The sequence below is a fragment of the Enhydra lutris genome, unplaced genomic scaffold, assembly GCF_002288905.1.
Source record: "Enhydra lutris kenyoni isolate GAN:26980312 unplaced genomic scaffold, ASM228890v2 scaffoldscaffold7, whole genome shotgun sequence".
NCBI lineage: Eukaryota > Metazoa > Chordata > Mammalia > Carnivora > Mustelidae > Enhydra > Enhydra lutris.
The window spans coordinates 41,652,664-41,679,387 of NW_019154091.1; the positions used below are offsets into that span (position 1 = coordinate 41,652,664).

The 26,724-nt window shown below is 39.0% G+C and overlaps 1 protein-coding gene across 1 annotated transcript in view; it reads left to right on the forward strand.

Annotated features, from left to right (window-relative positions):
- LOC111142029 (protein tyrosine phosphatase, receptor type O) overlaps positions 1–26,724 on the forward strand; it is a 242,659-nt gene that overhangs the window by 107,602 nt on the left and 108,333 nt on the right. Inside the window, 1 exon segment of the mRNA XM_022494949.1 lies at positions 25,378–25,651. Coding sequence (XP_022350657.1) covers positions 25,378–25,651 — 274 coding nt within the window.

The following is a 26,724-nucleotide window of genomic DNA, read 5'->3' on the forward strand; positions in this document are numbered from 1 at the left end:
TTTTTCTTCTTGGCAATCTCTTGACATAATTCTATTTTACCTCCATCAACTTTTCTCTTTTTCTTATATTCCTTATGTTTATATCACCACTCTTTGTTCTCTCCTGATTCAGAATTTCTGAGAAAGCCTGGTCTGGAGTAACCAGCATTCCAAGGTTAGAAGAAATAACCAGGCCCTAGTGAGAAATGATGGCTCAGTCACACGAGTAGCCATATAGCTGTTTCCCAAATACTAACCCATATAATCCCTTATCTTCATTGATATATCATGGAAAATATTCCCATCAACCAGCCATTGGCTCAGACTATGATTTCTGGCCCAGGAAGTTCTAGTCAGACTACCTAGATTGGGCTCAGTTTTTTGAGTTATCGATTGTAAAAGACCAAGGTTACCCCCTTCCCTGACCCCAATCTACATGAACCACTATTTCATCAGAAATAAGCATGTGAAGAATTACATTAAAGCAGACATATAAAATCAAGCCCCGATTTGGTTTTTATTATTACATGTCAGCAGACATACACCATCCTTGGGCCAAAAACAACTTCAGTGTTTACCCTCAACTAACGTGCTTTCTTTGTCCCAGATTATTAATACACAATTTCAGACTGGCCCAGTCTACAGACCACTCTGGGTGGTAACGACCAAGATGCCTGAGACAACTAGTTTCACTCTGGACTCTGTAATTGGCAAACACTCTAAAGTTTCAATCACCTGAAAGCGGAATACGATCGTGACTTAAAACTAATGCAGACAGAGAATATGTATTGATGGACAGAGATTTTCCCATGTATTGATTCAGAAAGGCATGTCATAAAGCAGAATGAGCTCATTTTTATTAAAGAACAACTCCGCAGTGAAAAGAGTCAGCAAGTGTGGAGTGGCTACCTCTGGGTGATAGACGTATGACTGATTTTTTCCTTTGTTTATTTACGTTTTCTTATTTATTTGACCTCATTTTGGTATCGGGATCATGTATGTCTTTTACTAACATATTAAGACTCATGGAACTGATGCTTTTTTTTTGTTTTTTTTTTTTTTGTTTGTTTTTACCGTTTGTCCATTTGTTCAGTATTTTTGAATTTCAATTCAGGTCTATTACTGTGTCTCAATATGCCATGGAAAGTGGCTGGCTTGAGGCCCCTGTAAATATGGGACACAGTCATAGAGGTGACAAAATATAGGTGCCCAAATGGAAGGGCTGAAGTTAATTGGAGTTTTTATTTTCATAGCATCTAGTTTCAAAGATGTATTTGGTTAAAGAGTAGCGATTTCATAGGGCTTCACCTAACACTAAATGGAATTATATCTAAGCAGGTTTTCCTCTCACCCTCTTCTGACTTACCATTGATCATATGGCCATAACAAATAGATAATTGTTACTTTTCTCTATTTCACAAAATATACTTTGGTACCGCCATTTAGGGGGAAAAAGAAGTTTCACTAAAATGAACCAACTTGGACTGACATCAACAATAGGTTTTGCAAATTTCTTGGTTTCTGCATTGTAAGTTTTCTTCAATAAGTTAATCCTTATCTCCCTAGGGCAGGCTTTTGACATGTCTGGAACAAAACTCAGCCAAATGTCAAAATAGGAGGGACAGAAACAGCTCAACTGAAACCTATCAGCCAAATCCAACTTAGAATTTATTTATCTGGGACAGAGAGCACTTAAGAAATTGATATTGGCAAAGTGGAACTTGTGGCATATTAATAAAAGGCACTAAATGCATAAGTTTTTAAAATAGTGAATCCTCTAGCCTTCTAATGCCTTATTAATATGGCGTCAGGCTCTCCAGAACAATGCATAAAAGCAGTGCTCCTCCTCAGTAGAATATTCTAATGTTCTTCAGCTTGAAAAGGAATAAATTATCCTGAACTTTTCCCTTAAACTTTGGGATTTTGTATTTTAAATTATAGAAGATTATGTTACTTGAGTCTTCAATATGATGAAGATGCCCCCATCTCTGTAATTAAAGGCTTCCACTCAGGGTAAAGGGCATTATTAGAAGAAGCAGAATCAAATATAGTATTTGCTTTTTGAAACATTCTTTTCTCCTCCCCTGCTCACTAAAGAAATGAGGGGCAAAGAGGGCCCACAAGGTCCCCAAGGCTGCCAGCTCTCCACAAGTACCGAACTAGCTAAAATAGTGGGAGAATCATGCAGCCCTCTCTTATTTAACTGGGGCTCAAAAGCAAAGTAAGAAAAGATCCCCTCAGGTGCCCCCAAGATGTCTGAGGAAGGGACTCCCCTTTGGAAAGAGCAGACTAAGTTGCACTTCCCTTTTTTTCTTTTTCTTACCACAAGAAGACAAAAATAACACCACCACCCCAGAGAGGAACCCCTGCAAGGATCGTGCATTACTCGTGCTTGGCACAATGACCATGCATCACTTGGTCCTGACTTGCCCAGGTGTTGACACCAAGGCCCAATCTCTATTGACTCCTTTGATATTTGCTTCTTGCAGCCTGTGTTCAGTGTATGATTCATCAAGTCTACCGCAGAGAGCTGCTGAAAAAGCCTAAGATGTTAGTTAGAGAACCAGCCTTATGGACTGACGTGGCTTCTTACCCCACAACTCTCAATGGCAATGAAATGGAATAACATCAAGTGCCCGTGCTTTTCTCTGTGTTAATAGATTTCAGGGAAGAAAGGCAGTGGAAAATATAAATGTCAGAAAAGAATGAACATTCAGGTCCAAAATGGTGCTTAAGTAAATAAAAAAAAACAAAAAAACAAAAAAACAGCGGGTTCTTATTGTTCAATTCCAGCCCATTTGCCGAGTATAAAAAAACAAAGCAAGGTGAGTGAAAGGCAGGATAGCAGGCTGAGCTGGAATTTGCCACCTTAGCTTTAAATGCTACTGAATTTATGAGTCTCGCTGTTTTACCATTGGCCTTCCTGGACCTCACTTAACCTCCATCCAGAAAGATGGGGACAGTTTGGATGAGCAAGACAGCACTGATGTGGAATTAACCCTAGGAAGAAAATAACACACCCCACCATGAAGGAATTACTAAACTTAAAAACAGTTAATGAATTAATTCCTAGTGGAATTCCTGAGGGATGCATTCAAAAATTCAATTCATGAATTTGCCACAAACCTATGCCTCATAACAATTATATCTCCACAAATGAAGGAAACCCAATTTTTGAGAGTTAAACTGGCTAGCTACCTGAGTGGGTTGCATCTTAATGTCTTCAAACAAAAAAAGACCATTATAGATATATTGGATTTCTGTTTCTTTTGAAACTCATGATTCAGTATCTTATGTCAGGTTCATTTCAAAAGGATTGTGATTTATAAGGGAGAAATTGTGGATTTCGTGAAGATCTTCTTGGGAAATACTTATTTTGTATTGAAGTATAATTCCAGTTGAGCTGCCTCGCAGAAATGAGTGAAAATTGCTTCTACCGTCATCGAGATAAAGGGTGGTTCCAGTTTTCAGAAATTCCAAATTATGTTCACCTGTGGCAAGAGTAACAGTAGAGTCACAGATCTATAGCCATGCCATAGAAATATAGAACTTCTCTGAAACATGATGATTATCTCATCTCTTTACCTGTAAGATAGTGGAATGCAAAGCATTACATGCATCTACACTTCCCCCTGCTCATCCATCCCAATATAATTTGGTTACTGTATATGTTAAAAAGGATGTTTTCTTATACTAGGAATGCTCCTCATGGGATCATATGTAAAAGGATCCACCCAGGGTCATAGTTTTGTGTATTCAATCTTCCCCCTCTGATTATGCAGGAACCGTGGAAAGGAATAGAGAACTGGCCCATCTGCTTGCACATACAGGTAGTTCTTGAACAGTAGGTTCTCATCAAACACTTCTTTGAATGGTTTCCTGCAACAATGTTCACTTTCTTAGCCTGGCGCTCAAGGCTTGTCTTCATTTGCTCTAATCTAGCCCTTTGCCTTGACTCTCATTCTCATGTAACGAGTGATAGCACTCACGTAACGAGTGCTATCACTGCATAAAACCTTGGACTCTACCTGAAAATGTCCTATTCTTCACACTGTCTCGAACAAACTCTCCTCACCATTTTCACCAGCCCGAAGGATCCGATTAAATTACTTCTAAGATCCCTTCTAATTTTAAATGTAATGATTTATGATTCTAGGAAGTACTACTTCCTGCTTGAAACATTCTTCAATTCCCCAGGCTGAATATAATCTCTCTGGCTTTGTTCCCTGCTCTTATTGCTCATTCATGGTCTGTATATTACCTATTTGTATCCTTGTATCCCCTGCTGCATTTGCAAGTTCTCTTAGCAATGCCTCCTTTGGTTCACCTTGTGTCTCCTACAGCCCCAAGGCAGTACCTGGCTTTCAGGATATTGTCTCTAATTACTGAACTGCAGTGAGTACTAAGCAAAATTCCCACCAATATGGGAGTTTTATATGATGGCTTATTTACCAGCTTTTCCTCTCCTGTGTGTTGGAAGCCCTCTGCCCAAAGTAGCTCAGGGAGATGGCTGTTTTCTGGTCCTAATTCACTTCCTCTCTTGCCTTGGCCACTCAGCCCTTCTGCCTATGTTGACCATGATGATGTGACTGCCTTACAGAAATTTTGCTGTTGCACCAAATACGCCAATTATAAGCCTTTCTGTCTGTTTAATTGCTTATTGAGTTTAATAACTCAATTGCTTAATTGAGTTCTTAAAGCTTTCTGCCTCTGTTACATGGAGTTCATCAGATTTACCTGCTGCTCTTTCTAGATCTAAATCTGATTCATAATCCATACATCCCTGGAAACATACAGGTGCACCCGTGTTTTCTGACTCTTTGATAGGCCATTGCCATACGTAAAGAATTATATTTAACTGTCTGATACAGAATGGCTGATGAATTTTCCAGAACTGGAATGGGGAAAAGGCTATTTAGTTCCAAGGCTTAAAGTTTTACCCCCATGATTTCCAAACCCACGTTCCTCTAATGCTTTGAACACCTACTGTGTAACAGTTTCCATGCATGTTATCTTATTAGCTTCTTGGAATAATTCTAAATGTAAAGTTGACAAAAACAGAAGGGTAAGATACAAAATCAAGTAAAACTAAGGCTCAAACTCTTTAATGGGCTAATGTAGGTCATAAAGCCAGTAACAGGCACCTAAGGCAGAGCCTAGTGCTCCAAGGGTGACACCCAGGGTGTCAATTTGTCAGCTGTGGTGGCCCATGACTCGTTAGCTCTTCCCCTGGTTCACTGCGAGCCTCTGAGCCCCATCTCTGTGTTGCTCCAGGGGTGGGAATTACTCTTTCCTGAAGATGGCTTCAGAATGGAATATCAGCAAATTGCCTTGTCTGCTCAGGGAGCTGTTTCACACAGCAAACGCCTCCCAGTCAGATGTTCTGCTTAACCTAGGTGCTCTTGGCTTTGCTGATTAACTATTCATGCCTGCTACCAGTGAATAAAAACTAAAACTAAGACTTACTCTGCAGAGTGTTCTGTGGACCAGCAACGTTAGCACTGCCTGGGAGCTTCTTGGAAACGCAGACTCTTGGGTCTCATCCCAGACCACCTGAACTCTTACGACTTTTAAGTACTCTAGGGCACCATATGCATTTAAGATACTTCCTTTATGGTATAGAAATATCTTTAGTATGTTTGTGATTGAAGGCAATCAAAAAACTCTCAATTGCTTGGTTTTTATTCTTTAATTTATTCATTATTATAAAAAAAATTATAAACTCTGAAGACAGCCTTCATTGCCTCTTGGAAAGCACTCCCTTGTTTATAATAGCCTCACCACCTGACTGACAGATTTGACTTAGACCTCTGCAGCATGCAAAGAAAGCCCATCTAAGTCAGCTTTCTTATGGCAGAAAGAGAAAAGAAAAATCAATTGATTTTTGTATCTATTGATCTGACTCTGTTTTTTGTTCATTTAGTCATTTTTTTTTAAGATTCCACTTGTGAGTGGAATCATATGGTATGTGTCTTTTGCAGGCTGACTTATTTCACTTAGGGTAATATCCTCTAGGTCCATCCATGTCATCTCAAATGGCATGATCGCATCCTTTTTTATGGCTGTATAATAATCCACTGCATGTATGTGTGTGCACATATGCATTTATACATACCATATTTTCCTTATTTACTTGTCTACTGGTGGACATATCTTGGCTGTTGTCAATGATGCTGCAGTAAACATGCAGTAAACATAGGGGTGCAGATAGCCTTTTGAATTAGTGTTTTCACTTTCCTCGGGTAAAGACCCAATAGTGGTTTTGGAGGGCAAAATATTCTGATGGAAATATCACCAGCGAGGGTTCAAGAAGTTGTGCATGTGAGGAGTCTTTCTCTGGCCATAGCAACATTTTTCTGGACAAGTCTCCTGGGGCAAGAGAAACAGAAAGAAAATAAACTATTGGCACTACCTCAAAGTAAAATAAAAGGCTTCTGCATAGCAAAAGAAACCATCAACAAAACTAAAAGACAAGCTCCTGAATGGAAGAAGATACTTGCTAATGACATATCCAATAAGGGGTTAATATCCAAAATATATAAAGAACTTACACAACTCAACACTGAAAAAAAAACTAACAACCTGATTAAAAAATGGGCAGAGGACCTGAGTAGACATTTTTTCAAAGAAGACATGTAGATGACCAGCAGACACATGAAAAGATGCTAACATCACTGATCATCAGGGAAATGCAAATCAAAACCATAATGAGATATCACCTAATACCTGTAAGGATGGCTAAAATTAAAATGACAGGAAATAACAAGTGTTGGTAAGGATGTAGAGAAAAAGGAACCTTCTGTTTACTGTTGGTGGAAATGTCAATTGGTGCAGCCATTGAGGAAAACAGGAGGGAGGATCTTCAAAAAAATTAAAAACAAATACCATATGATCCAATAGTTCCACTATTGGGTCTTTACCCAAGGAAAGTGAAAACACTAATTCAAAAGGCTATCTGCACCCCTATGTTTACTGCAGCATCATTGACAACAGCCAAGATATGGTACCAGTCTACACATCCACCAGTAGACAACTAAATAAGGAAAATATGGTGTGTATAAATGCATATGTGCACACACATACATGCAGTGGATTATTATACAGCCATAAAAAGGATGCGATCATGCCATTTGAGATGATATGGATGGACCTAGAGGATATTACCCTAAGTGAAATAAGTCAGCCTGCAAAAGACACATACCATATGATTCCACTCACAAGTGGAATCTTAAAAAAAAAAATGACTAAATGAACAAAAAACAGAGTCAGATCAATAGATACAGAGATCTGTTTGTTGCCAGATGGGAAGAGAGAGAAGAGTTGGGCAAAATGGGTGAAGGGGTGTGGGAGATACAGGCTCCTGCTAGTTATGGACTGAAGAAGTTACAGGAATAAAAGGCCCAGCATGAGGAAACATAGTCACTGATGTCGTAATAGCTGGGGATGTGCTGGGGACAGGTGGTAAGTACACTTGTGAACTTAGCATCATGTATAAACTTGTCAAAGCACTAAGTTGTACACCTGAAATGAACGAGCATTGTGTTTCAACTATACCACAGAAGAAATTGTCTTCCTCTAAACAGCCAGATAGCATTGGGCAGGCCCCTTCCCACCTCTGGGCCTTGGGTTTCCTCATTTTTATTAATTTTGGATCACAACATAGCCTAAGGCTCTTTCCCATTCTAAACACTAGTAGGCACTCTACCACTACTTCCTTACTACATCTCTCCTTGTCCCCCTCATCTGCTTCGCCACTGAGAAGCCCAGGTCAGTTTTGCTTCAGTTATTACTAGGACTTCTAATTGATCTCCTGCTTCATGCTGCCCTCTCCCAGTCCAGGTCCACACCACCACTAGCTCTGTTCTCAAAAGAAAATCTACTCATGGCCATCTCATGCTTACCAGATTTCAATGGCCCCAAAGTAGTGTCCAAACACTGGACGTGGCCTTCAAGGCCCTTCCTGTTCCCTGAAGGTCCTGTGCTGTCCTCTACCCCGGTTTTCAGTCCCTCTTGCCTGAAATATCCCCTGCCCTCCAGCCTCGTTACCAGCTGAGTCCTGTTTATTGTCCAAGCATCTACGTCACCATCACTAGGTAAGGTGTCCTTGTTACTGGAATACTTTGTCATAGTATTTGATGCTGCTTATTGTTAATGCTCATTAGAATGAATCCTCCTGAGGTCTGAAACCAGTCTTCCCTGATCACAATCATGATCTTGTAGCTAACACCAAGCTAGCGCTGTGAATTATTGTTTGAATTATTCCTATTTGAATTCCTACTCTTATACTTCTTAGTTATTGATCAAATAATAATAATAATAATGAATTCTAAATGTTCTTTTAAGGATGAGGCATAATTAATCTAAAGCACTTAGAATAAACCGTGGCATATAAGATACACTATTACTATTGTTATTCTCTTCTTTCTTTAATTATAGCACTTAGTATGGGCTTAATTATAATTACCTGATAACTAAAAATCTCTTTCTTACTTTGAATGCTAAAGGGAATAGACAAAGAAGTAGACATATTAATCAGCTACACAAATGGATCAAATTAATGGTATTTCTTTATTCCAATGAAATAGAGAACCATATTGTTAGGTACTAAATATATATAATTAATCAAATTTATTATAAATTATGCAGCAATATATTTAGAAAATATTGTATTGAATTATCATAAACTATGATTAAATTCTTCCCGTAAATGTTGTATGATTTGCTTCCTCAAAGCTTAAGCTAATGGAAAAGGCCTGGGAGAAATTGCCATTTTGAAGAAAACAGATCCTGGATACTTAAAACCTAAAAGGAAATCTGGCATGTGTCTCTTAATATTCTTAGAAATTACTCATTGGTTCAGCCTTTATTAATTTATAACTCTTCAAAGTTATGAATTGAAAGGGGTCCTAAAGTCCAATATCCCATCCTATATTTGAATCTCCATGGCACCATCCTTGCCAAGTGGATGGACGGCCTCTGCTTGAGCAATTAGACCATTAAATCTCTATTAGTTCCCATAGCAATATAGCATTTATTAATGGTTTATCTATGAGTATATAGAATAATTCTCTGCAAATCAGAAACAGATTGTAGTGTAGTCATAGGAGGGAACAGGAAGGTGAACAATGGATAAAGAAACTATAGAGTTATTAATAGAAATTTAGCTTAGATTTTCTTTCTCTGTCAAGTATTAAATAATGACAGAGGTAGAAGTCACGACCAGCAAAAATCCAAATATGAGTGTTATTATGTGACTGGCTTATTGTTCACTCTTACACTCTTTCCCAATTTACAAATATTTTTCACTGTCTCCCACCCATTCTTCCCTTCTGTTTCTTTAATCGTTCCTCTTCATCTGACGCCTCCTTTCTTTCCACCTGCCCCCTTGACTATTTCCCTAATATCTCTCTTGGTTTGGCCAAATATTCTTTTATTTCTATAGTGCAAAGATATGATTTTGGTTTAATAATCCAGAAACTGGACTATCATTAAAAATATTCAGACATATTAAGAATAGGCTGGACAGACACATAAGAATATGTCATCAAAGTCTCCATTATTGTAGATTAGGTGGATGGATGATTTAGGTTTACAAATATCTGTTAAGTTCCAAATAGTAACACACTGCAATAAATAACAAGTGAAATCTGAATCTGAATGCCTGTCTTTTTTTTTTTTAAGATTTTATTTATTTATTTGACAGAGACACACAGCAAGAGAGGGAACACAAGCAGGGGTAGAGGCAGAGGGAGAAGCAAGCACCGCGCTGAGCAGGGAGCCCGATGCAGGTCTTGATCCCAGCACCCTGAGATCATGACCTGAACCAAAGGCAGGCACTGAGCCACCCAGGTGCCCCTGAATGCCTGTCTTTAGAAAGTTAAAATCTAGTGGAAATTTATAGACAGAACTAACTGAACACAGCACAAAGCAGACCATAAGAAGCCATACAAAGAGATGAAAATAAGGAATTTTTTAAAAAGTGATACAAAATAAGAGAGAAGGGGAATATTATTCAGGGAGGAGGAAATAGAAATAGAGTAATTGGTAAATGGAAAATTAATGTTGACCATAAGTATTATATTTCAAGGTATTTAAGATAAGAAAGGCATGTTTCAGAACTTAAAATACATTGATATTAATTTTAAAACTCAGGGGCACCTGTGTGGTTTAGTCAGTTGAATATCTGATTCTTGATTTCAGCTCAGGTCATGATCTCCAGGTCGTGAGAACAAGCCCCACATTGGGCTCCTCACTGGGCATGGAGCTAGCTTAAGATTCTCTCTCTCCCTCTCCCTCCACCCCTCCCCACTTGTGTGCTCTATAAATCATTTAGTTAATTAATAAAATTAATAAAAATCATATAAACCCCACACTCAGCCATTTAATAAAAGTACTGCATGCTATGACTTTACTAAATCTTTACTATGAATTAAATAAACACTTTGCACATAAAGATATTTTATTAAGGCAATAATGAAGATTATTATAAATTGACCTAAGGTACATGTGTCAGGCGACAAAGAACATCTTCTGCCTTTAAGAAGAGAAACCTTAAAATAATAGGTAAAGGTGTGGAAAGAAATTTAAACATTTCTGTAAAGATTCTTATTAAAAATTTTCACCATTGCCATTAGATTCTCTACCATTGAAGTTTTCTAATGGTAAAAACCACTTTTCAAGATTATCTCAATGATGCAAGTATTTCTATTTTTCACCTTTTAAGATGCATATTATAGACAGCAACAAGAAAATATTTAATGATGAAAAACCAATTAGCAACAAGTGCAGTATGTCAAGTAAAAGCAATGCTATTTTCTTACCAAATAGCACTGCATCATTTATATAAATGCCATCCTTTCCCAAAGAATAGAATCCTTTCACTTGATGCAGTAAATTGCATACTGTCTTTTTACAGCTGTTCTGAAAGACACAGATATTTTTGAGCTTCATTTATAAAACATAAATATCAGACTGTTGTTATAGCCTTCTTGTAATTCAAAATAGCTTTAGTGCTGGCTGAACGTATCACTCACACTGTGGAAAGTAAGAAATGGTGACAATTTAAAGCTAACATCATGAAGTGAAGATGAATATATGAAATGTTACTTCAAATGGTTTAAGTAGATGTTATTAATACTTAACATGAGGATAGCAGGATCTTGGTAAAAGAAGAGCCATTTGAAATTATTTCTACTTCTTGTAGGAACAATCCACCTGCTACTAGATGTGTCTGATCCTGTGTACAAAGTGATGTGTCCTGGGAGAGATGTAGATATTGGACTGTGAAGTGACGGGAAGAGAGAGACCATTTTTCAGGGATGGTTATAAATGTTTCTCAAAGAAGGTGGCATTTGGCCAACAGACGCATCCAAAAAAAAGCTCCACATCAATCATCGTCTAGGAAATACAAATAAAAACCACAACGAGATACCATGTCACACCGGTCAGAATGGCTAAAATTAACAACTCAGGAAACAATAGATGTTGGCGAGGATGCGGAGAAAGGGGAACCCTCCTGCACTGTTGGTGGGAATGCAAGCTGGTGCAGCCACTCTGGAAAACAGCATGGAGGTCCCTCAAAAAATTAAAAGTAGAGCTTCCGTAAGACCCAGAAATTGCACTACCAGGTATTTATCCAAAGAATACAAACACAGTCATCCGAAAGGGGCACCTACATCCAATGTTTATAGTAGCAATGTCCACAATACTCAAAATATCCAAAAAGCCCAGATGTCCATCAACAGAGGACATGGGGAATGGATAAAGAAGATGTATATATAAATATGTGTATATAACATATGTGTATATAACATATGATAAATATATAGGACTATTACTCTGCCATCAAAAAGAATGAAATCTTGCCATTTGCAATGATGTGGATGGAACCAGAGGGTATTATGCTTAGTGAAATAAGTCAGTCAGAGAAAGACTAATATCATATGATTTCACACATAGTTGGAATTTAAGAAACAAAACAGAGGAGCATAGGGGAAGGGAGGGAAAAATAAAATAAGACAAAATCAAAGAGGGAGACAAACCATAAGAGATTCTTTTTATTTTTTTAATTTTTAATTTTTTAAATTTCTTATCAGTGTACCAGAATTCATTGTTTATGTACCATACCTAGTGCTCCATGCAATATGTGCCCTCCATAATACCCACCACCAGGCTCACCCAATTCCCACCCCCCGCCCCTTCAAAACCCTCAGATTGTTTTTCAGAGTCCATAGTCTCTCATGGTTCATCTCCCCCTCCAATTTCCCTCAACTCCCTTCTCTTCTCCATCTCCCCATGTCCTCTGTGTTATTTCTTATGCTCCACAAATAAGTGAAACCATATGATAATTGGCTCTCTCTGCTTGAATTATTTCACTCAGCATAATCTCTTCCTGCCCCGTCCATGTTGATACAAAAGTTGGGTATTCATCCTTTCTGAGGGAAGCATAATACTCCATAGTGTATATGGACCACATCTTCCTTATCTATTCATCTGTTGAAGGGCATCTTGGTTCTTTCCACAGTTCGGTGACCGTGGCCATTTCTGCTATGAATATTGGGGTACAGATGGCCCTTCTTTTCACTACATCTGTATCTTTGGGGTAAATACCCAGTAGTGCAATTTCAGGGTCATAGGGAATCTCTATTTTTAATTTCTTAAGGAATCTCCACACTGTTTTCCAAAGTGGCTGCACCAACTTGCATTCCCACCAACAGTGTAAGAGGGTTCCCCTTTCTCCACATCCTCTCCAACACACGTTGCTTACTGTCTTCTTAATTTTGGCCATTCTAACTGGTGTAAGGTGGTATCTCAGTGTGGTTTTGATTTGAATCTCCCTGATGGCTAGTGATAATGAACATTTTTTCATGTGTCTGATAGCCATTTGTATGTCTTCATTGGAGAAGTGTCTGTTCATGTCTTCTGCCCATTTTTTGACATGATTATCTGTTCTGTGTGTGTTGAGTTTGAGAAGTTCTTTATAGATCCTGGATATCAGCCTTTTGTCTGTACTGTCATCTGCAAATATCTTCTCCCATTCTGTGGGTTGCCTCTTTGTTTTGTTGACTGTTTCCTTTGCTGTGCCATAAGAGATTCTTAACTATAGGAAACAAACTGAAGGTTGCTGGAGCGACTGTGGGTGAGAGGAGGGGGTAACAGGATGACGGGCATTAAGGAGGGCACTTGAGGTAATGAGCACTGGGTGGTGTATACAACTGGTGAATCACTAAACTCTACCCCTGAAACTATAAATAAATACATACATAAATAAACAAACAAACAAATAAAAGGTGGCATTTTATAGAGATGTCGGTGTCAAATAGAACTGGATATTTGAAGTAGGAGAAAGGATATTTCAGTCAGAAGGAATACAAAAATAGAACCACAGAGGCAAGAAAGTGCCTGGGGCATATGGAGCAGGGAATTTGCCAAATGTGTGGGGCTACGGAATTCCTGACAGAAAAGTGCTGGCAGGTAAGATGGGATAGTACATTTGAGACAGACTGTGGAGGGGGGAGAGTGTCACGCAAAGGAATCCGGTCCTAATTTGGTAGCGAATATTAAGCCCAGGGATTCTTCCCCGAAGTTTTTAACCCAGAACATTCACACAATCTGAACCCTGCTCTCATGGGGGTCCTCAGAAAGCACCCAGTTCCACTAGGTACTTTACACACATTATCCAATAGAGTCACCACAAAAGGATAGTTGCAAGATGAGCAAGCCCATTTTACGGAGGAGAAGCTGTCTCAGAGAAGCTGCATAACTTGTCCATGCTCAACAGTCTGATAAGCAAAACATTTTTACACTGAATTTTATGTCCCTTACTCTTCATAATCCTATTTTCATGATTTTATTGTTTAACCAAGATCTTGTAACTTCACAATTCTGTTACTATTCATAATTTGGAATTTTGTTTTTAAATATTTTTATTTGACAGAGAGAGACACAGCGAGAGAGGGAACACAAGCAAGAGGAGTGGGAGAGGAGGAAACAGGCTTTCCACCAAGCAGGGAGCCGGATGCAGGGCTTGATCCCAGGTCCCTGGGATCATGATCTGAGCCAAAGGCAGACTCTTAACAACAGAGCCACCCAAGAGCCTCATAATTTGGTATTTTGGAGAAGAGAGAAAATGGGAGAAAGTTAGACGAGTTTAGAAGTCATTTTAATAAAACAATAAGAAATAATATTTCTAATTGAAATCATTCAATTGATTCAATGAATGATTCAATTGAATCATTCAATTCTGTCCATATGTCAAGTAAAATCAAATCTGAGCTACCATTGTTCCTGATAAATGCACGCTGAGAAACTGCATGACTATTAATTTAGGATTTTATTATGATGTTGAGGGCTCTAACACAAGTGCAAAATTAAATCCCTTTCATGGTCTGTTAGGTTTCCTGTGATAATCAGAAACCTTTGCAATGTAGCTAGTAAGAGCTTCCTTAGCCAGATTCATTAGTTGTAATTTCCACTTCTTTTAATCCACCAAAATAAAGCACTTAGTATGTGTAAGGCATAAAATATGGCAAGTATCTTAACTACATTTTTCTCAGTGTATTCTCATAACAAACTGTAAGGTGAGTATCCTTTTCCCATTTTATAGAAAAAGAAACTAAGGTTCGGAGAGCTCTGTGTGTGATGGCACAGAATTCAATGTTCAACTTTATTTGCCATTAAGTCATTACTCTTCCTATTACTTAAAATGACATTCATGATTCTTGGTTGCAAAGAAATTAAGTAAAAGATAGTCTGAAATGCAGATCATGGCAGTAACACAGACTTTGGAATCAAAGGAATGTGGATCGAATTCTCTTGTCTACCACTTAAAAGCTATGTGATCTTAGATGTGTTATTTAATCTTTCTGAGGCTCAATTACCAATCTGGAGAATGCAAATAATAATATCTATTTCAGAGGGTGGCTAAGAAGATTAAGTGAAGTAATGCCTAAAAAGTTCTTAGCACAAAGTACATTTTTAAATAAAAGTAAGCTCTAGTAATAGTAGCAGCTGTAGTGTGGTATTTCCTTGATTTCCAGATCCCAGGTGCCATCTGTGATATAATCTGTTCCAAGTATTTGGTGCAGACCTCTCTTCTAAATTCTGGATCCGTGTATCTTATCACCTACTTGACGTTTGCACTTGGGTGTCCCACAGGCACCTCATACTTATTAGGTATCAAAATGAACTAAATGAATGGTACACATCAGTCTTCTCCTGACCTTGATAATACCTGTCGTCTTTCCTGGAGATGATGATGATGGTGATGATGATGGAGAGGATGATGATGATTTCATGGACACATGAATGAAATCATGGACCACATGAAATCAGTACCACAACCAGCTCACAGTGAACTCAAATCTCAGGTCACTGAGTTCTGGGAAACGTACCCTCTGAATTGCTGCTGACATCACCCTGGTCTTAACCACCTTCATTTCTTCCCTATTCTAGTTCGATTACACCTGCTTCCACCTATCCTCCGCACTATATCCAGAAGGAGCTTCCTGCACCCTTGAGACCTAAATAAAATTGGCCTTAAATCCCTTACCATCTCCGATGGAAGTCCACATTACTTTGGGATTTTTGCCAATTTGGAGGACGTTTGCCTTCTCACTCCCTCTTCCCCAGATGTCAAGATCCGCAAATAGTGCTTCCGTGCCCCAACACTTGGACGTGAAACGCAGCCCGTTTAGCAAGTTTCACAAATGACCCACTCACACAAAGCATTCGTGAGTCTAGCAAATATTATTAAAGGTTGGCATTTGGGAAGATGGATAAGAGTTTACTATTCAAAATGCTAACTTCAAATGGAAAATTAGGCATTTCCAGTTTTAAAATGCTCTTCGACCTCCTCCATCTGGGTATTTCCACTGGCTGATTGCCCTTCTCTCTCCCAGCATCACACCATCTTGCTGGCTCTTCTCTCTGTGTTTTTTTTCTAGCCCCTCTCTTATCTCTCCCTCTTCCTTTCTGGAATAAAGCCATTCTTTTCTTTGTAACTCGAATACTAGTTTGACTGGTTTTTTGTTCCTGTTTTTGTTTGTTTCCCTAGATTCTTCTTCTCACACCAGTTAGAGGATTCCCTTCTATCCCAAGTGGCTCATTATCAAGCACTTTTAGATTAAAAGTTCCGAGAGCCAGCAGTTAACATATCTTACTTCTATTACAGACGCAAATCTGATTATTTCATGCCCCTAATAACCTATAAGTGGCTTCCCATTGCCTTGAGCATAAAGTTCAACTTCTTTTTACAAGAACCTACAAAGTATCCCATGATCCAGTCTCTACTATTGGCCATTCTGATACCATTCTGGTTTCTCAAATACACTGTGCTTTCTCTATTCGCCAGGTCTTCAAATACATTGTTCTTCAGAAATCCGATTCTTCAGCTCCTCAACAGGCTAACCCTTACTGATGCCTATCCTTACATGTTTAGACTCTTACTTCCACCAGGTTAGATCCTCCTGCTGAGGTCTTCTCAACAATGCCTTTTCCACTTGTAATTATTTAATTATCTAAAATGGTATATTTCCTTTCTTTTGCTGTAGACCCAAAAACCATTGGGACAGCAACCAAATTTCTTTTCTCAACCATTATATCCTTAGCACCAAGCATACAGTAAGCACTCAGTTTTTAAAAACTACATGAAGGTAAGCATTGAGCAAAGTCTGTATGTAAAGTATCGCACTTCATCTCCCTAAACTTCTGGGCTTAAATTTATCTGGCATGATCTTCTAGGAAAACCATAAAGTCTCAGTGATGGCAGAGGGCATAAGAAACTATACGCATTGAAGATCTGGTGGTTTTGTTGCTGAGGATGTTAACAACTCAGGGGAGTTAAAGGTCAGCGCACACAGAAGGTCCACGAGGGTCTCACCTAAATATGCTGTGAACTACATGTTTGGTAACTTGACTGCCCTCTTTGTTAGCTATCATCAGGATTTAATTAACTGGTGTCACAGTTGGAGAGACACTTGATGCCTGTGGGGAAATTTGACTGAACTCATCCATTCTAAAATAAATGATTAGAACCATCATCATTAGCTTTCAAGAAGTGGGACAGCTGCATTTTCCTACGCATGTTTCTGAGGTAAAACTGTTTTAAAACTAGAAATACTGGAAAGGATAGAGAAAAGTTTTGGGAGATACAACATTCAGGCAAAATTCTACTTGTGAGGGCCTGATTTTATGAAAATAACACTTACTTCACAGACAGAATTCACCTGCCAGGAACCCCTATTTTTCATAACACATTAAGCCAGAATGTTGCATATTTTTAGAAGTGGCCTGATCATTGAACTGTTGAGAACAAATGCATTTTGTGGCTTCCTGGACTGTGACCCCCCCCCTCCCCCCGAGTTAGTCATCATCCAGGCACAGCTTCCCAGGTCTCGGAGCTACTCAGCACAGTAGGTCCTGGAAACTGTTCCCATGGTAACCTTCAGTCAAATAGGGCAGCTCAGGCTGTCGTACGCAGGCATAATAGAACAAGAAATACTGGATGCTCTTGTTCATGATGCCACAAAAACGGGTGATACTGATTACTGTATAAACAGACTGAAAGACAGAATAGCTATTGAACCATATATGAATCACAGTGTTAGTGTCCTAAAAAGATATGACTTCTACAACCTACATGTCCTAAAGAAAATCAATGTGAAAACATAGGTCATAAATTTTGCAGTAACAATCAGGTATTGCATTCAGAGAATCTACTAAATATTTCGTAGTGTGTTAAGTAATGCACGCATAGAATCTCATTTGTTTCCCCTCAAAAACCTAGTTATTTTAGTGTTTCCATGATTTACCTGGAGCAACTGAGGCTCTCAGAATCAAAATGAGAGAGTATCACTTAGGTGGGACTTGCATCAAGGTGTGCCTGTCTCCAGAATTAATTAGGTAATTAAGGAATTAAGATTTTTTACTTATTTGAGAGAAAGAGAAAGTGTGAGCAGGAAGCAGAGCAGAGGGAGAGAGAGAGAATCACGAGCAGACACCCTGCTGAGTGTGGAGCCCACTGAGGGCTTCCTTGATCCCAGGACCCTGAGATCCTGACCTGAGCTAAAACCAAGAGTTGGACACTCAACCGACCGAGCCACCCAGCTGTCCCAGAATTTCTTTTTATCTCTCAAAATTGTCTTTTTTTTTGTGATACCACCCTTTTGGAGCATCTATCAGTCATAACCTAGAGGAATAAGTCATGGTTTGTGCTGAGGGAGTTCACCACCAATTAAATACAGATATGAAAAGTAGCATTTGGGAAATCATTCTGGCTCCAGGATCTGATCATCTGGGAAGAGGAGCATAATAGAGTCATAAAATTTGTAGTTAAAGAATTGCCTTCAGTGCTAAGTCCTCCACATCATTGTAAAGTAGCCTTGAGAAACCCGTTTAATTTCTTCACACCTCAGTGTTTTCAACTGTGAAGTGAGATAATAACTTGATGGGATGTTTTGAGGATCAAATGAGAAAATGAATTCAAAAGTGCTTTAAAAAATATAAAATGTGATACATGACTATTATTATATTCCTAAATAGCACATTGAATTTTGGCACATCTCTCCAGCAGAGCGTTTCTCTCATTTAAAAATGCCAAGTTAAATTCTTTCCTTAAGCATGTTTTGTTTAATCTCCAGAATTAAGAGTTCTACAGAGCTTGTAGTACAAGCCCATATTAAGAATCAGGAAATAATTACTGCATTAATATATATAATAAAATGCCACTTAACACACACATATATACACACTCAGTAACTGATAAGTAAATGCCTTCTGTATTTACTGTAAATGAATGCATGGGGAGTAACAGACTTTAGTTATCATTTCTGCATTCTGGCTGGGTAGAGCAAAGAGTATGGTCAGAAGCTGAAGGTCCAAAGATAAGATGTTTGATGAAGGAAATGACACTGCAACAAATTCAGGTGTTGTAATCTGGCAGCCTCTGGACTGAGACTGGCCTGCAAAGGTGTTTTCTTTGGCCAGCATAGTTTTATTTTGTTAGAATTTTGCTTTTTAATGATGCTTTTAGGCAATGCATGCACCCCCCCCATCGGCTAACTATTTCATCAATCAATCCTGTCACCCTAGATTGCTTCTCTCATTTATATGACCTGCCTGACAGGTGAGTTTGGACTCCTTTACCAAAAAGAGGCAAAAAGAGATGAGGATTCTCTATCATGAAGTCATAAAAACAGAAGTGAGTGTATTTAAGCATCTAAAACATGAAAGGTTGACCTGGCGTGGATGTGGACCAAGGCACAGAGAGAAACCCATAGGTTCTACCTGAAAAGATACATTCAGGACACTTATATTGAAGTCTTGTATTACACAGCCAATTGTAACTATATTCGCTCAGCAGGCATGCATCAACAGCTTGCTGAATGAGCTTCAGAGAAGTTTCTGGCAGCTCATTATAAGCTCTGTATAAGTTAGTGTCCTTTACAATGATAGTGTCCTCCTTATCATCATCATCATCATCATCGTTATTATTGGTTAGACAGGACATTAGGAAGGACAAAAGCACATAATACCGATCTTCCTCTTTACTCCTAAATAGAGTGAATCCCCAGCCTCTGGCACAATTCCTGATATGTGCTGCCTGCTCAGTAACTGAAGATTGCAGATGTCATGGAAAATGAGGGGGAGGCCACCATCCCTAGCCTTTGACAGCAACATCCAAATTCTGTCCTGACAATTTCTGAAAGAGAGATGTGAATAATTCTGAGAAAGTGTCTGGGGGAGCTCTGCCCTGTCAGGACAGCCCTGGGAACTTGATGTTCCTGAAGAAACTGAAAGGAAGGAAGATCTTGCTGGAAAACTTTTCCCACAGCTGGACAGGAGGCTAAATGGATGAATTCCACAGCATCTGCAGAGAAGTATGACCGTAGCGCTATAGAAACACCAGACACCATTGATATCACTATTGAAAAGAATCGAGCATCCCATTACTTCTTATGTAGTAACCTTAGCACAGCAGAATTTCCTAATTGTTCCCTCTAAAATGTCCTCTAATATGTCTAATCATTGATTGGATTGCAAGCTGACGCATTAATAATGCTCTAAGTGCACGTCACACAGGCAGATATGCTTTAACCAGCATTGGCTCAGACTTTCATCAGGTCTTACCTGAAGGGCTGCAACAGCCTCCTTATAGTCTACTGGCCTTAGGTGGGCCCACTCGGGCAATCCCTAACTATACTGGTCCATGTTCCTAACTGTATTGATCTTTGTAAGCTGTGACCTGATTATGTCACCTTCCTGCATTAAAACAGACCATGATTTCTTTTGGCCTAAAAAACACCTAAATTCACGTCTTGGACTAGCCTATCAACCCTCCTCTCTGAAAGTGCTACCATGATCTAACCACCCAGAGGCCTGTGGGGTCTTCTTCCCATTTCTTCAGATGATGCACTGACCTTTGTTCCCCTGGAAAACTCCTGAGAATTTTTCAAGCATCACTTTCAACTTGCAATCTTTCCTTATACCCATTGCAGAAGCAGAATTAATTGCGTTCTTCTCTACATGTCTAGAGCACTGAACAATTCTTTTGTGTTGACTGGGACTTTTGGCTGTCAATTTTGGAAATCCAGCCTAACTGACATAAGCCATCAACTGGGATTTATTCACTGGGATTTATTCACTATTCGCTATGCCCCAAACTGCACAGGGGCATAGCCTTAGGATGAGTGAACCAGGGCCTCAGACCACATCAGGGATGCTCCCTCAAGCAACCGTCTTTGTGGGACAGAATGATAGATACTGACTTCTCCAGTTTTGCATCCATACATACTTGGAGCCAGAGGAGAAAAAACTCTTCCCCACTAATTCCAGTTATAAAATTTCAGACAAAGCCTTCTATTTACTAGCTTGGTCCCCAGTAGCACCCCCGGCTCTCTCCATGAAGGGGGAACTGGGCACTACGATTCACCCTGACTGAGTCAAAGTACCTCCTGCTCTCATCTGGGAGTAGTGCCCTGCTATTTGGAACCGCCATCAGGATCCCTTCTTGGCTTTATGGTGGGAAAGAAGCAGTGCTCCAAAACAAGAAGATACAATCAAGGGATCCCATACAGACAGCAAAAACAGGCATCAAACAGTTTTTCCAAGTCTGCAAATAGTAACACTCAACATGCTGTTATAATTATGCATTTGGGTGAGCCTCTCTGACTCTAATCTGAGCTCTAGGAGGTCAAGTCTGCCATCTTACTCAAAGCCTGTCGCTAACCCCCAGCAAAATACCTGATGCCAAGTTGGCTCTCTGCTAATGTTTATTTGTTGTTGAAATGATAGAATGGATAGCTCTCCAACGTGAATATAACATCAAGTGAATATGATCACAGAATTCCATAGAGTTGTGAAGTTTAGTTAAATGAATGTTTATAGAACTTCTTTAGTTGACAGGTCATTGAGAGATTCACAACTTAACTAAAACACAAGAATCTTTGAGATACAGGTAATATTTACTGGGTTCATCCTATTAGTATTTTTCTAAAAAGCCATTTAATTCTTACCCAAATCCCATGAGTTTGTAGGAAACACCCCTATTTTAGAAATTAAGCAGTTGGGAATGCCTGGGTGGCTCAATCAGTTAAGCCTCCGCCTTTGACTCAGGTCATGATCCCAGGGTCCTGGGATCGATCCCTGCATTGGGCTCCCTGCTTAGCGGGCAGTCTGCTTCCCCCTCTCCCTCTGCTTGCCACTCCCTCTGCTTGTGCTCTCTCCTCTCTCTCTGATAAACAAATAAAGAAAATCTTAAAAAAAAAAAAAAAAGAAAGTAAGCAGTTCCTTGCGTTTTCCCATGTTGTCAGATAATATGTTGCAGCAAAGGAGTAGAAACTCAGGTCCTCTGATTCCAAGCCTATAGCTGCGTTCTGAAGCAGATTATTTAACCTCTCTGAGTAAAATGGGGAGAAAGACACTTACTTCTAAAGATTGTTGCAAGGAAAAAAGGAAAAGATATAAAACGCCAAGTGCAAAGCATGGTCTAGATTAGGGGATAGATAGCTAACAGTTGCTATGTTTGTCAGAGATGGTGGAAGACGTCCTATGATGTCAGACTGGAGTATGTGAGACCAGTTCTATTCTTGTCCCACATTCCAGGTACTCATCGGGCATTTTTCTCCTCTTTAACGCTGCCCACTCTCTCTCTAGTAGCTTCTGTCCCATGGGACTGGCCATAGAGAAGGTTACAGGTTCCTGGGCTCCCCCTTCCTTGCTGAAGCCAAGCACCCTGCCTCCCTTTGCTGCCTCAAGCAGCCTACTTCTCCTTCGGGAAAGAGAACTACTGGGAGACAGAAGGATGTTTGGATCCTAGACCTTGTTCCGACATCAATTAGCTGGGTGACATTTGCACCGTTGTTCTTTCAAGTGTAAAATGAGAGTGTTGGAGCAGAGAAATTTCTATATTAAATTGTATTATGCAGAGGAAATCTCAGTAAAAATATTTTCATTGCAGAGTCAAGCAATACTGTTTTGTTTTGTTTTTTTTTTTTTTTTAAATTTTTTTTTAAATACTTCTCTATCCACCAAATAAATCCATGCTGGCCTTGCCTAAGTTGAAATCCATTTCTGTAACTTTTAACTCTTTCTTCTTGCTTTGCATCTCAGCAGGGGTTCTGTGCCTGCAGCAAGCATCTAGAATCTTCTCCTGAATATAGATTCCAGGAAAAGCTGAAGCACAGAGGACAGAGAAGAAATGGTGTAATGACATTTCTTTAGGCTCACTGCCTAGACTCACTTGGCATGCTGCCTTATTCTCATTAGTCCCACCGACTGAATCTGATTAGCCTACCCTGATTTATTTTTGGCGACCTGGGAGCACATGGGCCAATGCTTATATTCATGGCTGATACGATCATCCCCAAAGCTGTCGTTAGATTTTGGAAGATTAGTCCCTTTCCCTGGAAGATTGCTGTGTCTATGAAGCATCATGACCCATTAGATACGTATCTCTTAAACACTTGGCAAACTGGAGTTTATGTACCCCTCTTTTCATTATCACAAAATTTTTTGTTATTGGCCATTAAAACATAGAGCAAAAAATCCTTAATAATTCTGAACCTGATGTTTGTACAGTTAACTGTTTTCTGAATTAGTGAATCCATTTCTGTAACCAATAATGAATAAAAGCCAGAGTTCAATGTTATTAGATATTGGATGCTTGGTTTAGCTTCGCAGTCTCACCTGGATCGCTGACAATAACAGTGGGTCACATTTTCTGTATGTTTGTTATGTTTTTCAAAAGTACAAAATTTTAGAAACCTACCCATGTGTGTGACGATGAGAGACAATGAGGAGAAAAGGACTTTTTTTTAAAAGATTTTATTTATTTATTTGACAGACAGAGATCACAAGTAGGCAGAGAGTCAGGCAGAGAGAGAGAGAAGGAAGTAGGCTCCCTGCTGAGCAGAGAGCCCGATGCGTGGCTTGATCCCAGGACCCTGGAATCATGACCTGAGCTGAAGGCAGAGGCTTCAACCCACTGAGCCACCCAGGCGCCCCAGAAAAGGACATTTTAAAAGTCAATCCAGGGGCACCTGGGTGGCTTGGTTGTTAAGCGTCTGCCTTCGGCTCAGGTCATGACCCCAGGGTTCTTGGGATGGAGCCCCATATCAGGCTCCCTGCTTAGCAGGAAGCCTGCTTCTCCCTCTCCCACTCCCCCTGCTTGTATTCCCTTTTTCATCGTGTCTCTATCAAATAAATAAATGAAATCTTTAAATATATATATATATATATATATATATATATATATATATATATGTCAATCCATACTGACTGATCCGTATTATAGAGTTCTGACTAAGACCATCCAGACCACAAAGTACCTGGCATATGCCAGACAGTGGTCCTGGAGCTAGAGGGGCAGCCCGAAATAAGATACAGCCCCTGCCCCTAAAGAACCCAAGGTCTCGTATGGTTAGAATGTCATGAACACAATTAAGTCTATTAAATGTTAACATAGAAACAAATTTCTGTTAATGGTCGGTATTCTTTACAAATACTAGGACCTGTAAGAGTTAGTTTTCTAAAACGAGTAAATAATGGGAAAAAAAAAATCAGTACTTTTTTTTAGGTACACTTAGAGCCTCCTTTCTGATACTGATATGTACTGTAGGCTTGATTTGGCTACTGACTATATGGGCAGTACCATTAGGTTAATTCTAAGAGGCAAATGTCCACATATAATTTTAATGCAATCAGCAATTCCTTCATTCATTTAACAGAGACTTACCAGACTGAGTGTTAGGAAAACAAGTCAAGAGGGGAAGAGAAACAGACATGTGGACATAATGAAGCTCAGTTTCGGTACTTGTGTAGTTCAGTGGTTAAGAGTCCAGACTAGATGTGTGACCTTGAGCAGGTGATTCAATCCTTCTGACCTTCAGTTTCCTTAACTACAAACTGACATTGATAAAAGTACCTATCTCATCAGGTCATTTTGCGTATTAAATGAGATGACTGTGTTTAGAGACCTACCTAGCTTAGTATCTGGATCCTGGTAAGTCCTAACCAAGTTTTAGCAATTGTTCTGTCCCCCTTTCACAGAAGAGAGATCTGAGGCTCAAAGCAAGGAAATAACTTCCCGGAGACCATATACCCCGAAGATGAATTAAAAGCAAAGCAGCAATGATACAAAGTATGTGAGTCTTGTGGGAGACCAGAGAGCAGAAGGACTATTCTGCTGTACTGTATGGGAAAGAATCAGGAAGGGGTATTTAAGCCAACCACACCATGGCTTTTCAAATACTGTCCATAAACATTGATCTAGAACCCTTAGAGCGGTTTTCATTCCCCTGACCGCTGCCTTTTCCAGTTATCCTCAGTCTCGTTCCTTCTTCAAAGACCCTGTTAGCTTCTCTGATTAAAGACTGGCTAACCTCAAGTGAGAAGGATTATCACAGGATTCTCAGTCCTGACTTTTTAAATTATTATTATCTTCAGAACTGACAGGTGAAAAGTGAGAGAGGAAATAACTGTTTTGCAACATTCTTCTAGAATTCTCCTAGGATACCACAGCATTACTCCTTCCAGAGTGCTCCATCTGTATAGTTTCTCCAGCAGAGCTGAAACCAAGAATTTCTATGGAAGTCGAGTGCCAAGATGATTTTCATTCATTTCATTCTTTACTCATTTCCACTCATTTTGCGTTTATTACATAACACAATCCAGGAACTGGGAGCAGCTTTTCAATGGAGAAGAATCAAAAATAAAATCCTGAGTAGATCCGTAGTCGTAAGAGGGTTAAGCTCTCTCTTTCTGCTTTTCCTTGAACACTAAAATACCTGGGTGATGCTTCTCAAAAACATTAGTTTTGGAAAAATAAGCTCAGCATAATTTTATTGCTCACAATCTCAATGTGACCTTCATTTCCTTTTGTTTTTCTCTTTTCTTAAACAGAATGCCACAACATTCCATGTAACTGTTCAAGATGATAATAGCATCGTTGTGTCTTTAGAAGCCCCAGATGTCACGAGCCCATCATCTGTGTATGTTGTGAAGATAACTGGGGAATCAAAAAATTACTTCTTCGAATTTGAGGACTTCAACAGCACTTTGCCTCCTCCTGTTACCTTTAAGGCTAATTACCATGGCCTTTATTATATAATCACTCTGGTAGTGGTAAATGGAAATGTGGTTACCAAGCCATCCAGATCAATCACTGTGTTAACAAGTAAGCATCCTTTGTGGTATTGTCCTCTGTGTTTCTTCTTTGGGTGTATTCTCTTGGGGCCCTCACTGAAAGAACGTCAGCCCAGGATGGCAAGTCCAATCACCTTGAAGTCGAGAGGCATAAATTCAAAGTTCTGCTTTTTGTTGAAAAAACGGTTTTGTGCCAGCATTTGATAATATTTAACTGTTACCTTCTGTTAAAGAAAAAATCTTTTTCAAACCCAAGAAAGTAAACCTCAATGAGACAATATATTTTCAGGTTGAATATTAATTTTAGATTCATGATTAGACCATGTAATTTTTTGATATATAACTGAATAGTATGATTATAACTAAGCTATTTTTTTCCAGAACACATACTCTTATATTAAGCCATTTGGGTTTTGAGACAAGAAATTTATACTCATATTTAGCTTTCTCAAAATTAATTATACATTTTTAGCTGAGAGAGAGAAAAAGATATTATTTATCGGTTTCTATTCTTGACCTCACCCTCCAAAAAGCCTTGGCTTCCATGCCCAAGAAAAATACCAAAATACCCCTCAAATCATTGGCATTTTAACCTTCAGTAGTTCATGTCTTAAACCATTAATGCTGACATTAAGAATTTTTAGGAGTAATTTTAACTATATGTGATTTTTACTTTTCTCTCTGGAACTTTATCTCAAATTGAGATATAATCTCAATTGAGATTATATTGATCTCAAATTGAGATATAACTTTATCATATCTGTTGATGAATATGTTAGAAGAAGAAATGTTATCTTCTAATAACATCTCAAATCTCAAATTGAGATTAGAAGAAGAAATGTTATCTATAAGATGGCAGAGTTTACCACTAGAGCAATTTAATGGCTCAGTAAAGTTCTTTTTGCTTATTATCCTTCAGTGCTAATTTTCCAGTGGCTGTGATTTTCTTAAATGCCAACTACTTGAAGTCATTTTCGCCACAAACAAGGAAAAGGACATAGTGATTTTTTTTCTCTTGGGATAAAAGGAAAAAGAAACATCAGGAAGCAAGAACTCAGAATCAAGCTAGAAGACATATTTTTAATATGTCTGTCAAAAATTAAT